Below are 12,962 nucleotides of genomic sequence, written 5' to 3'. Positions count from 1 at the left end.
AGATGTTGGTGAAGTAATTAGAATTTGCTTAAATTTTCCAGTATTTGAAATGAGAATAGCAATATTAGCCTTCTTTTTAGGAGTGTATTAGAACAGCATCTAGATTCAAGTAGTTCAGTATTTTGGGAGGTGGAGGTTTTTCTGAAGTGTTTAACTGTATAATTTTTAATTATTGATTCATGGTGGGGAAGGAAGTGTTCTTGAATACATGTCATGTTGCTGTTGTGTTTGCTGTATAACCTTAAGAGCTGAAATAGCTCTGGCTTTCAGAAGCTGTGTTTAACTTGATCTTTGCCCTCATTCAGATATACTTCTCAGCCATGTGAGATTGTTGTAGACTGTGGACCATATACTGATAAAAGTGGGTTGTATGGAAGATTATTAAAGGAATTGGATGAAGCACTTGCTTTTCTGAATGACTGCAACATATCTGTACATTCAAAAGAAAGAGATTCTACCTTAATTCCTAAGCAGGTAAGGATATCAAGAAATGTGAGAAACCTGGGAATAGAAACCTTACTACTGTTTTTCTTTGCCATGTATGTTACATAACTGAAACCTCCTTAGCTAGCCATCCTTGATGATCTGAAACAAAAAGACTTCTGATTTTTGTGTTCATTAACATGCAGTTGTTTCCATTAATGAGTGGGGCTTCAATATCAAGCATTGATTAGAATTCCATTTAGTTGAGATTCAGATTTGCTTAAAGCATTAAAACAATTTTGCACCCTGATGTTGTAGGTCCTTATCTCTGAAATCAGGAATTTTACATTTTCACAATCTCCTATGATCTTTGAATAATTCAGTACAGAGGAAATAAGGCTTCAGCAAGAATTTGGACTCTTCCCTGTTGTATTAAAAGTTGGTAAAGGAAGAATTTAGGCCAAAATTCCAGCCAGAGATGTACAGTGTCTGTAATTTATCTTAGAACAATATTGCACTAGTGTCACACCTTGGACAGAATTTGAATCTCAAGTCTTACTTGACTTCTCTGTGTTTGCCCCTGTGTTGTCCTTTGGCAGAGGATGGTCCATAAGGTGTGGAGTGTTCAGCAGGAACCTCTCACACAGGGGGTCCAGGTACCTTTTTTAGCCCTGCTTGGCCTTCCTGGTTTGGAACTGCCTGCTAAATGCCAGCTGTGTAGGGATTTAAGTCTTTGAACAAGAAGTCAGTAGTGAATCACTACTGTGGCTATTCCTGTAACAGTCCATGAGAAATTTGGAGAATGTATTTCTTTCTTCAGCCCAAAATATTTCCTTTAGCATTCTCAGAAACTGGGGACTCTGACACTGTCTATAAAATATTATTTGTGCCAGAGGGAAAGATGGTACATAAGGCAGCCTATCACAGTGCATGAGAGTTGGAAGTCCTGGTTACTTTTGTACTAAATTATAATAGGCTAAAATACATAAGGAATGCTGGCTGGAGGCAATCTTCATGACTTAGAGAGTTCAGAAGAGTTGATTAACTGCTCTGCATCTAAAGCCTGTAGCCCTCTGTGCTTGTTTTAAACCAGTAGCTCTCTGGAAGATGGAGACACCCATATTAAGAAAAGAAACAAGTTTCAGACTGAGGTGCTTTATGTCTTGGCAGTGTAGAGTATTAAACCTCTATATTGCAGTTACACCTAGTCTAGATAGTTTTGCCCTCAAGTCTTAGAACTAATAAACTCCACAGAGGATAAGATAGCATCAAGAGGATGATAGCCTGTTCTTTATTTCCTCACAGAAGGGAAGAAGGAAGAGAAAGCAGCAGCTGAAAACCAGTGTCCTGTTATGGTACCATTGTAGTTCTTCTGGTACAATATAGGGCATCCAAATGATAAGTCCTTTTTGTAGTGTTATCAGTGTACCCCATTTCTGAATTCCTAGTTTATTTTCTGACAGCTTCATTCTTCTGGAGGAAACAATCTCATAAGATAAGATTATGATGGTACTCTACTGCCTATTCTGTTTCTATGAATAGGATATAGTTTTCTCTTTTTTACTATTCCACCCACACATACTGTGTTCTGTTTTTCCTAGGCTAGAATTCCTAAGGCTACCTTAAGGCCACCGTGCGACTTTCTGATTAAATACTTCTGAAACCCTGCCAGCTGTCAGTAGTAAATAAAGTAAAAAATGCCCAGTAAACTGTTTATTCTATAAGTTCTGTGTTATGTAGTAAAGATAAGAATTTTTGCTTTGTTTATCTAGCTGCTTCAAAAAGTATTCTTTTTAGTATAAATTTCAAATTGCAGTTGTAAAAAATGACAAAATTTTGATTAAGTTTGGGGTTTTTTGGAGATTCAGAAATGTACAATTTGAAGTTGATTGGTAATAATTTTAAGGGGAAGGGGGGAGGGGAACTTGCTCCATTAGAAACACCAAATTTCCCAAGGTCATCTAAATAAGAAAAACAGACTTCTGCATTTTTTTAAGTAGAAAAATTGCCATAATCCTTACAAAGACTTTGCTGTAAGAGAAAAAAAGCCCCTAGTCTTAAATGAATAGTTCATGAATGTACTCTTTGAACTGATACTTGAATTCATTTGTTGTAGATATTGTCAGACTGTCGAGCTGTGTTGGTTGTTCTGGGACCGTGGTGTGCAGATAAGGTAGCTGGGATGATGGTGAGAGAGCTGCAGAAGTATATCAAACATGAACAAGAGGAGCTGCACAGGAAATTTTTATTGTTTACAGACACTTTCCTAAGGAAAATACATGCACTCTGTGAAGAGCACTTCTCGCCTGCCTCACTTGACCTGAAATTTGTGACCCCAAAAGTAATAAAGCTGCTTGAAATCTTGCGCAAATACAAACCATATGAACGGCAGCAGTTTGAAAGTGTTGAATGGTATAACAATAGGAATCAGGATAATTACGTATCTTGGAGTGATTCTGAAGATGATGATGAGGATGAAGAAATTGAGGAGAAAGAGAAGCCAGAGACTAATTTCCCATCTCCCTTTACTAATATTTTATGTGGAATTATTTTTGTGGAAAGAAGATACACAGCAGTTGTTCTAAATAGGTAAAGCTTTTTATTTAACAAAAAAAATATTCTGATGGAGAAAGGCAGACTTAGCTGCCAGGATGTTAATATCATGAATATGTAGGGGATTTCTTTGTATTTTCAGAACTCTTTTCATAAAGTTGGTTTAGGAGATCATACAGAATACTTCTAAAGCATATGAGAAGAGTGTATGTCTTTGAAAGTTGTACTCAAGGACTTGTTTCAGACCTGAGTTTTTAATTTGATTCCTTTAGAAAGCAAATTGTTAAATACTGTACTAAACCTGTAAAATAAGCATATACTGATTTGTTGTAATTGGCCTTTAGATTTATATTTTCAATGGATGTTGAAAATTTCTCTAGCCTACTGAGTTCAGTACTTCTGGAAATCTCACCATTACCCTACTAAATCACAATATTATATGATCCAAGTCTAGAGAAAATCAAATTTACCCTTGCACAAATATCTCTCAAGATTTACCAGTACTGCTTTCACAGTTGATGTTTATAAAGCACCTATTTAGTCAAACACTGAGTGCTTTCTTAAAGTCTCCACCAAGAAAAATATGAATGTGGGAGTATTTGCCAACTGGCAGTATTGTAGTTCCTTATCAGTTCTTATTCTTGAATATGATACATGTTAGTTATGTATAGCACTTAATTTTTAAAAGCCATTTGCCACAAAATGTGAATGACATGATTGATTCACCTATCCTGGTTTTGGTTTTCAGGTTTTTTCAGGTTTCTCTGATAGTGTAGCAAATGTCCTGTGCCAGGTGTTCATTGCATTCTGGGTACCTCTAAATCTGACCCCTCTATTGGTACATTTTTGCTTGAGTTAATAAGTGCATAACACATCCTTTGATCTGCAGACTTGCCTATGTCAACTTCTGTCAACTTTTATCTTTTCTCTTTTCCTTTTTTGCATTTTAAATATGGTCGGATAAATCTGCAGTATGAGGCAAACCAAGCTGTTCAGCATAATGAACATATTCTGTTAATATGTCCTGAAGAAATGACATTAACAGTCTTTTGCTGAGCTGAAATGAGTATTTCATTACCCTATAGGGAATGAACAGAATTCTGAAAACTTTTTTCTTCTCTGTTCTGTTATGAATGTGATTTAAATCGTACTGGTTTTCCACTGTGCATTCATTCTTGTATTCTGTGATTTATACAATATCCGAACTGCTGTTGAACCTGACAAAATACAGAGTCTAGATTGAATAGATGATCAAATTCTGCCATCTTTGAGCTTTAGGCACCTTTTGTAGAGGTTATTGGCAGCAAAATATAAAACTATATGTAACTTTTTGTCCCCTTCTGAAGGCTAGCTGCCAGACTCTCAAAATGCTCCTTTACCTCATGTAGCACCTGATTTCAGAACACATGATATTGTATTGACCATCAGAATGGAAGCCTTTGGTGTAGAAGCTCACTGTAGGCCTTCTTCAGCAGAGTGCATTTGATTTCAAGAGCCTCTGCTGATGACAGCTATACCTAGGCTATGTACAGGGGAAGGACTCTCTACTGAATGAGAAAGTCATGAGTGTTTGAATTAATGTATCATAGCTACTGCCAGTAATGGAACTGAGTTCAAACAGAAGTATAATTTTTCTTAAAACACAATTATTATGGTATATTTAGAATACCATTTTATGAAATCTAGGTTGGGCAAAATTGATGGCATGAGTTGTACTTTCTGTCTTTATTATTGCACTCGGTGGAGTGGCTCGCTCAGTGTTTAAGTTGATGTATACAGTTCAATTCTGATGCCTATAAGGTTCTTTTCAGAATAGAAGACATTTTCTAAAGCCCAGTTCCCTTCCATTTGCATTGTAAGTGCCTCTTAGCTCCCTTAAGAGAAGGGTTTGAAAGCAGAAGTTTGAAAAGCAGAAGTTGTGTTTGAAAAACACCACCTGTTACCTACCACAAATAGTTTTTTTTTAATCATTAGTTTGGAGTCCTGTATGTTTCTCAGGAACTTGGCTAAGATTTGCAATGAAGTGTTTATTCAGATGCTTTTTATTGTCTATTTCTATACAAGTAAACTAAAGTACGAATGTTTGAGATGTTAAGTAGGAACTCAATTTGTATGACCTCACAGAAATGTCATATCGAAAAAGAAATAAAAAAATATTTCTATCCAATTATTAACCCATACTTTCTTAGACTGTGTCTCAAGAGCCTGGACTGCATACAGAAATCTAACTCCAAATACAGAAATGTAACTCCATTTGGCCTTGAACTAGCAAAGCACATTTGCACTTCAGCACAGGAGGGTCCTTCTAGTCTTGTTTCCTTAAGGATGGCAAGTTGTATGCCTGTTTTCTGTCCTCTTGCCTATCTCTCTGTTCATTCCAGTTTTAACAGATTGCAAAAGAGGAGAGCCTTCAAGGTTTATGTTCCCATAAATTTTGTTTAAAATGGGTACTAGGAAAGGGGGCCAGACTTGAGTAGTTTCCCAAGGGTAGAAAGAGCAGGGAGAGCTTTGCATTTTCCCTCTGTTTTGGCAGCAGCTTGCTGGGCAGATGGTAGGCTTATAGCTGGGGGCTGGCACAGCATCCATCTACTTCTGTGTGAGACAGAAATGCTAGAGACTTTTTGGGGAAAGGTTTGAGTTACTGCTGGAGGTGTAGAGAGAGACAGTCTGTTCTTTGGCTGTGGGGAGCATCTGGTAATGGACATGATAGATGTGTTTTGAGCAGAGTAGTAGTGGGATGGCTGTAGTGACACATGCAAGGGATTATTTGTTGTATATAATACCTTGATTTTTATTGGCTATCCTGTTCACAAGCCTGTTGCAGTTAAGTAATTCCAAATTCTGTTCATCCTGAAAACTGATCGACTACTGATGCTTCAGCATACTTACTTTGATTGCACACTGTAATTGTGGTTCTAAATCCATAAATGCCTCATTTTTAGATTTCATGCATTATTTAGGTGAGCTATCTTTTACCTTATGTGTGAAATCAGAACAATGCAGAAGCCAGCCTTTTCTGCTTCTATAACATAAAGGATAAACTGAGTGGAAATAAAGTGAGAGCATGAGAGTTCCTCACATCCCTGTCAATTACTCCTTTAAAAGAATTGTATTACATCCTCTATTTGGGTTAATTTCACAAGTAGTGAACATCTCACTCTGTAGGCTGAGCATCACCCCTGAGAAAAACAGGTCAACATTTTGTCACCAGTGTACTTGAACAGAATGTATATTCTGATAGTAAGTATAATTACAATCTTACATTTTAACCTAGAAATTAACATTTTATACTGAAGAAACATACTTTTGTTGAGGAAGCAGATACAAATCTTCTAAAATCAGCTAGAGCCTACAGAAAAAGATTAACAAAGTAATTTTGAGTAGAGTGCTTTAACAGCAGAGAGCCTTAATAGATTGGTTTAAAAATATGGAGTTTTAGCATGATAGGTCTGAAATGTGTGTGAAGCACAAAATGCATGAGCTCTCCATGTGTTTCTGTATGCAGTCTATCTTGTGATAACCTTACAGTGGTTTTTGAGAAGACTGCAGTCAGTTTACGTGTTAACATGACTTAATTGTCGTGCTTCCACATTTCCTTTTAACATAGGTCGTATAAATAATAGATTTTCCTCCATTTTGTAGGTTGTGTAACTTCTAAAAACATGTGTAATATTTTTAGGTTGATAAAAGAAGCTGGCAAGCAAGATCCAGAACTGGCTTACATCAGTAGCAATTTTATAACTGGACATGGCATTGGCAAGAACCAGCCTCGTAACAAGCAGATGGAAGTAGAATTTAGAAAACAGGAAGAGGTAACTTCAAGAAAAAAATTAAACTGGCAATACCCTTTTTGTGTGTGTGTGTGTGTGCCTTTGAAAACAAAATAAATCAACAGGCAGAGTCTGGGGCACAGTCACTAGAAGTTTATAGCTTTTTTTGGACAATAATGCTTACTTATTGGAGATACAGCTGTTTGTAAAACAAAAATATGTTTGGAGACACATTGCACAAACAAATTAAAACTTCATGTAAATTCATGTTTATATCTAGTCAGATCATTATCTAATTTTTCTGCATTGTGTTAGTGGTAATATAATATGTTACAAATGTAAAGAATGTCAGGCTTACTGACATTTTCAGTAGTTCAGCTGATTTTAATATTTATCTTTTCTAAATGTGAATTTGTTTAATTATTAAATGTTAAAATGTTTTAAAAAAACCCTGATTTTACATTATTAAAGCTCATCCTGGCTGGGTTGTGCTCCAGACACCACAGTATTAGTATTGTTTCATATATAGTATAAATATCAGAAGTGCCAGTTCTAGAATGAGCTCTGTCCCCTGAGGATGCTTCAGCCCTCAGGAATGTTTAGGAAAAGATGATGTCCTGAAAATACAATTTGTTTTTTCATTAATACCACAACTGAAAACTTCTAAGTAAATAAGGGGGATCCTCTCCATTCCTAGGGGTTATAGTAGCTTCTTAGACACCTGTGATACCTAATTTTATTCTTAGAAATCTGCTGGTTCTGATAAATAGTCTTGTTATGTTTCTGAAAAGATTCTTTGTAATAGTTTTGTGTTTCCATGTCTGGACATGTTTTGGGAGTGTTTGAGCCACTCATCTTGGTTTTATTATCTTTTGTTGAATTTCATGATGGAAACAGATCTTGTAAAATTTGCCTTCCTTACTTTTGCAGGTTCTTAGAAAATTTCGAGCACATGAAACCAACCTGCTTATTGCTACTAGTATTGTGGAAGAGGGTGTTGACATACCCAAATGCAACTTGGTGGTGCGTTTTGATCTGCCCACAGAGTACCGTTCCTACGTGCAGTCAAAAGGAAGAGCTAGAGCACCAATTTCCAATTACATTATGTTAGCAGATACAGACAAAATCAAAAGTTTTGAAGAAGATCTTAAGACATACAAAGCCATTGAGAAGGTATGAGGTGAAAGGAATGGGCCTAGGATTTTTTAAGTGTATCTTACTACATTTTCAGGGAAAAATCTCTCATCATGTTCTTTTCTTGAAATGTTTAGATCCTCCGAAACAAATGCTCAAAATCTGTTGATGCCAATGAAACTGAAACTGAACCCATTGTTGATGATGATGATGTCTTTCCACCCTATGTATTGAGGCCAGATGAGAACAGTCCAAGGGTTACTATTAACACTGCTATTGGACACATAAATAGGTAAGAGATATATTCACTTCTTACTTCATATCGTTGACTGAAAGATTTCTTAGTCGATCTCGCAACATGGATGCATGGGGTATTATACACATTTACTCTTAGGCACCTTGACAGAATCTTCTCTCCTAAAAAAAGTGGTCACAGAGGTTTGAAGGGATTATTTGCTTTCTTTGTCTTTATCCTACCAGAGGTTCTAGCTCTGATAACAAATATAGTGACATTGATTCCTGTTTAATTAAATTCTCTGAAAACATTCAGCTTCAAAATGTGTAGTAAATTTGCATTTTTGCTCTTGTCAAGCTAGTTTTAAAAATAAATAAACAAACTGTTAAAACAGTAGTTAAATCTTCCAGTTCTAATATTCACACTATTCCCATCTTTACAAACAAAACCACAGTAACTGAAGTCCACCAGACAGAATGGGAGCTACTCAAATATCAACTCTGTAAGGGAATGGTAATTAGAGAAGGTTCTCAGTGGAAGACAAGACAAGGAAGATGATCGAGGGAGCTATGGACCAGTCAATGTAACTATAGTCATGTGGAATGCTGTGGACAAAGTCCTTGTGGCAATGGTTTTTAGGTCCATAAATAAAAAGGGGTTGGCAGAAACCAAGTTTTACTGAGGGATTTTTATCTCTGGTGTCATGAAGTGGTTGACTATGAAAAACAGTGAATGTCATTTACTTAAGTAAAGCTTGTGATGCAATTGCCAAAGTACTACCTTAGCAGCTAAATTCTGGAGATGCAGATCACTTTGATGGACTGTCTGGTAAATAAAGCCTTTCAAAGCAGTCGGATTTGAAGCATGAATGGCAGATGGTAAATGGTTCAGAGGCTGTCTGGCAGCTGGGTGTATGTGGCATTGCTTCTGGACTGTTAAGAGATCCCGCACAGTTTAACATCAGGCTGTTGTTATTTAATACCAAGCTGGGAGAGAGGGAAGTCAGTACAAGGGAGGAAAGGCAGGAGGGGGAAACCATGATAAACAGGAGGAGTAAGACAACAGTAAACTCAGGAGACATAATGGGAACCCTGGGACCTGGCAGGAAACAGCCTTGTGCATCATTACAAGGTGGAGTGACCTTTCTGGAGACCAGGTTTGTAATAAAGGACTTGGAGGTCTTCTGCTCAGAGTTAGTTGAATGTGAGTCAGTAGTGTACCTTTACAGTGTACATCATCTTCTCTAGCATTCATGCCAATACTGTGAGGTTCCACTGAAATGTGTTCAGGTTTCAATTTGCACGTTTTGATGATGTGTAAAATGTTTTGTCCCCTCAGGTACTGCGCTAGATTACCAAGTGATCCATTTACACACCTGGCTCCCAAGTGTAAGACCTGGGAACTGCCTGACCATACATTTTACTCTACTCTCTACCTGCCAATCAACTCACCTCTTCGAGCTTCAATTGTTGTAGGTATTTGGGCAAGGAAAAGCATGGAAATACATAAATATGTTGGGCTAAGAATGATCTGTGCCTTTTCTAGATTTAGTTGCATTGTTGGTAATGAAAGCTAGATTTTTCTGTACAGTACTCTCTAACTGGTTTTAGATCACTGTGTGTTTTTGTTATAATTCATTTTTCATCAGTTACTTGTTATGCCAAAGGCAAAAATATTTAGATATTCTCCCCTGTACATTGTTGTTTCATGCACTTGTCCTTTATTGGTTTTGATCACTAGTATAGTTGAGTTCTTGTAATTTTGGTTTCTATGGAAAAACAAGCCTGAATATCTTCACAAAACTGCCATCAATGTGGTTTTTACAAAAATTTTGCTTGCTTGAAATGTTTGTGTTACGCTAAACACAATAAGTAACTTGCTAGTAAACCACAGTTTTTACAAAGTGTTTAAATGTTTATAGGGCCCTCCAATGAGTTGTGCAAGACTGGCTGAGAGAGTTGTCGCTCTTATATGCTGTGAAAAACTGCACAAAATTGGTAAGAACTAGAAAAACAACCTCTTTGTTAAAGTGTATTTTACAGATGAGAAGTTGCATATGATATGGACGTTATATATGTACATGCCCTTCTCCTGTAGCCATCTATTGCCACTTGCTTTCGCTTGCCTTGTTTTGTGATGTGGTCACGTACTTAGTAATTTAGCTTACACTTGTAAGCTGAAGTAAATTTTCCAGGGAAATCTGGTTGCTTAACAAATTTCATATTAAACAGCAAAATGAATATTAGTACAAGAGATGAAGATTTGGGCATTGAGTATACTTAATAGGGAAAAAAGTCTTGTTCTATAGAGGATACTGATTATAGTTCAGGGATCGCATCCTGCCGCTGAAAGAAAATGGTTTTCTATGTGAATTGTGACAAAATGTAAAATATGCAACCCTAAATTTATTGGTTTCTCTACTGTATTCTAAGACATGGTCCAAAAATAGAACTTTGTAGTTCAGCTTTTTTATCTAGTAAGGATAATGGAGCATGTTCTTAATTGTGGAACATTTTAAAGATAATTCTGTGTTACTGGTTTTTTTTAATGAAGTATGGAAGTATTTATGTATTTTTAAGCAAAAAAGAATTTCAGGCCTGGGATTGGTATTTTTTTTCTGAGTTAAACCATTTGAACACTGAATTCATACCAACAAATATACCCAAGAATGGCACCCTGATGGCAGCTCTACCCAGTGTTGGAAGTGCACATTCAACAGCAGTGATTTACTCTTTAGAATGATAGAGAAATATAAATTTTCTCTCTTCCTTTGTATTACTCCATATGAGTGATTTTAAAGTAAGTGTGTTAGTCAGAGATCACTTTTGGGCAAAAAGAATTTTTGGATATTTTCATTAAAGAATTCAATTTTTAAATTAAATATAAGACTTTTTTTTACTAAAAATAAGCATTTGTTTTTCTCAAAATTCAGTCTTTATCACTCTTTCCGCAAAGTTGCTCTTTTGGAGCCTTGCAGTAGTCCATGTATTTTAAAACTTTACATGTGAGGTGTTTTCACAAGCAGTTTCACTACTGTGTAGTATCTGAAGGAACCAAGATTTGGTTGTTCATAATGCTATTTCTTTGTACTCTGTTGTAATATTCAGGTGAACTGGATGATCATTTGATGCCAGTTGGTAAAGAAACGGTTAAATATGAGGAGGAACTCGATTTACATGATGAAGAAGAAACCAGTGTTCCAGGAAGGCCAGGCTCTACAAAACGAAGACAGTGCTATCCTAAAGCTGTTAGTATCACTTACTGCTGTCCAGATCTCTGATCTAATACTTTATGTACTAATAAGACAGAATTGCCAACTCTTAATCTTAGCTGATCAGAAATTTTTACAAGTCTTGTATTTACTTTGATGTTCTGATTCTATGGAAGCCTGCAGTGCTGCCTGAGTTTATGGTACCACATGCTTTGGAAGCATGCCTGTAAGCTCAGAGAACATTCACTTTCTGTAGGGCTTGTTGGCAAACACTTATTTGCCTAGTGTGAAAATAACTGTGAAGAAAACAGACCTGCATTAATAATCTGTAAAATCTGTACCTTGTTACTGGCTTTCAGGACAAATAATTGAACACTAAGGATGTGCCCCAGGCTTAATACAGAAATATGTTTGGGGTTTTTTTGGATGCCTGGTTTACTGGTTGAACACAGAATTTCATATTTCCTGGTTTAAATCTTAGAATATCAAATAAATATACCTGTATTTTTTTATTACTTTTAAAGTAGTTCTAAATATTATAATTTATAATATTATACTTGATCTGTTGAAAGAAAGTACAGCTCTGTGTTAAGTAATGTATTCACAGTCTGTTGCAACAAGTTTCAGCTACACCAGCTTGTAAAATTGGACTTCTTAAATGGTATTTGGGGGGAAATTGGAAATACTTTAGGAGAAAATGGAGAAAATAAGCTTTGTAAGAGTATTTTGCAACTACTCTGGAACCTTCCTTTTTCCTCTGCAGTTGTTACAGGTTCTGTCTAAGGTCCTTTGAATAGGACAGGTAACTCAGAATCTGATAATCTTTGCATTTCACAAAGATGCACAGTTTGCATTTTTGCACAGTATTTCTTGTTACAAATGCTTTTCTCTGTCCTTTTACCTCACCAGTGATTGGAGTTGGGGTGATTCATAAAATGCAAGATTATGATGTCTCATTCAGAGGAGTTGATTTGTCAAGTGATGCATCATTCTTTCTCAGTTATTTCTTTTTTAATAGGGAATCTAAGAATACTTTCCTTTGCCTTTGTCCCAGCTTCTCACATCTGGAAAAGAAGCTTTGGCAAATGTTTAAGGTCTGCAAGATCCTCTTGGGTTTAATGTAGTTATTAAATTTATGAGTAATTTTCCATTAAGCCAAGGCCATAGTTTTACTGCAGTGTAACTTTAAAATCCAGGACTACATGTATTGCACTTTACTTTTAGATAAACAGGAGGATAATTTTGAGACCTGCAAAGTAATGAATTTCTACCAAACATGAAGCATGGTTTCTTAACGTCCATGACAAATATGAGCAGCAGAATTAAAAGTGCTTGTGGCTGTTGCAAGTATTCACATCTGCCAGCTAGAATTGTAATGAGAGAACTCACATAGTGTAGTACCTGGATGAAAGGGCAGTGTATTGAATTTTGCTTGTGTCTTTGTCCCAAGTGTATCAAAACATTTTTGATACTTTTAAATAATTCTGCTGGAAAAAGAATCTGTGTTAATGAAGATGTAAGTTCAGTCAAGCTTTTTTTTTTTTTTCCTGAGTATGTACACTTTCCTTTTTTTTTTCCTGTTCTACTGTTATGTTCCAAAGGTCTTGGACATAAAATGTGCTCTAGTGTTGCTGGT

General features: G+C 36.2%; 1 protein-coding gene across 3 annotated transcripts in view; it reads left to right on the top strand.

The window, feature by feature from the left end:
* The window catches only part of DICER1 (dicer 1, ribonuclease III), a 63,238-nt gene that overhangs the window by 29,190 nt on the left and 21,086 nt on the right, over window positions 1-12,962 (top strand). For all 3 annotated transcript variants that reach the window (XM_058025773.1, XM_058025774.1, XM_058025772.1), the window contains exons 9-16: window positions 306-474; window positions 2,540-3,012; window positions 6,656-6,788; window positions 7,677-7,919; window positions 8,018-8,172; window positions 9,454-9,586; window positions 10,037-10,112; window positions 11,223-11,362. In XM_058025773.1, the coding sequence (XP_057881756.1) occupies window positions 306-474; window positions 2,540-3,012; window positions 6,656-6,788; window positions 7,677-7,919; window positions 8,018-8,172; window positions 9,454-9,586; window positions 10,037-10,112; window positions 11,223-11,362 (1,522 nt within the window). The remainder of the gene's footprint in view (window positions 1-305; window positions 475-2,539; window positions 3,013-6,655; window positions 6,789-7,676; window positions 7,920-8,017; window positions 8,173-9,453; window positions 9,587-10,036; window positions 10,113-11,222; window positions 11,363-12,962) is intronic.

This window comes from Melospiza georgiana, chromosome 6, assembly GCF_028018845.1.
Source record: "Melospiza georgiana isolate bMelGeo1 chromosome 6, bMelGeo1.pri, whole genome shotgun sequence".
Lineage (NCBI taxonomy): Eukaryota > Metazoa > Chordata > Aves > Passeriformes > Passerellidae > Melospiza > Melospiza georgiana.
Note: the sequence above shows the minus strand (reverse complement) of the source record. Positions and strands in the feature narration are given on the sequence as shown.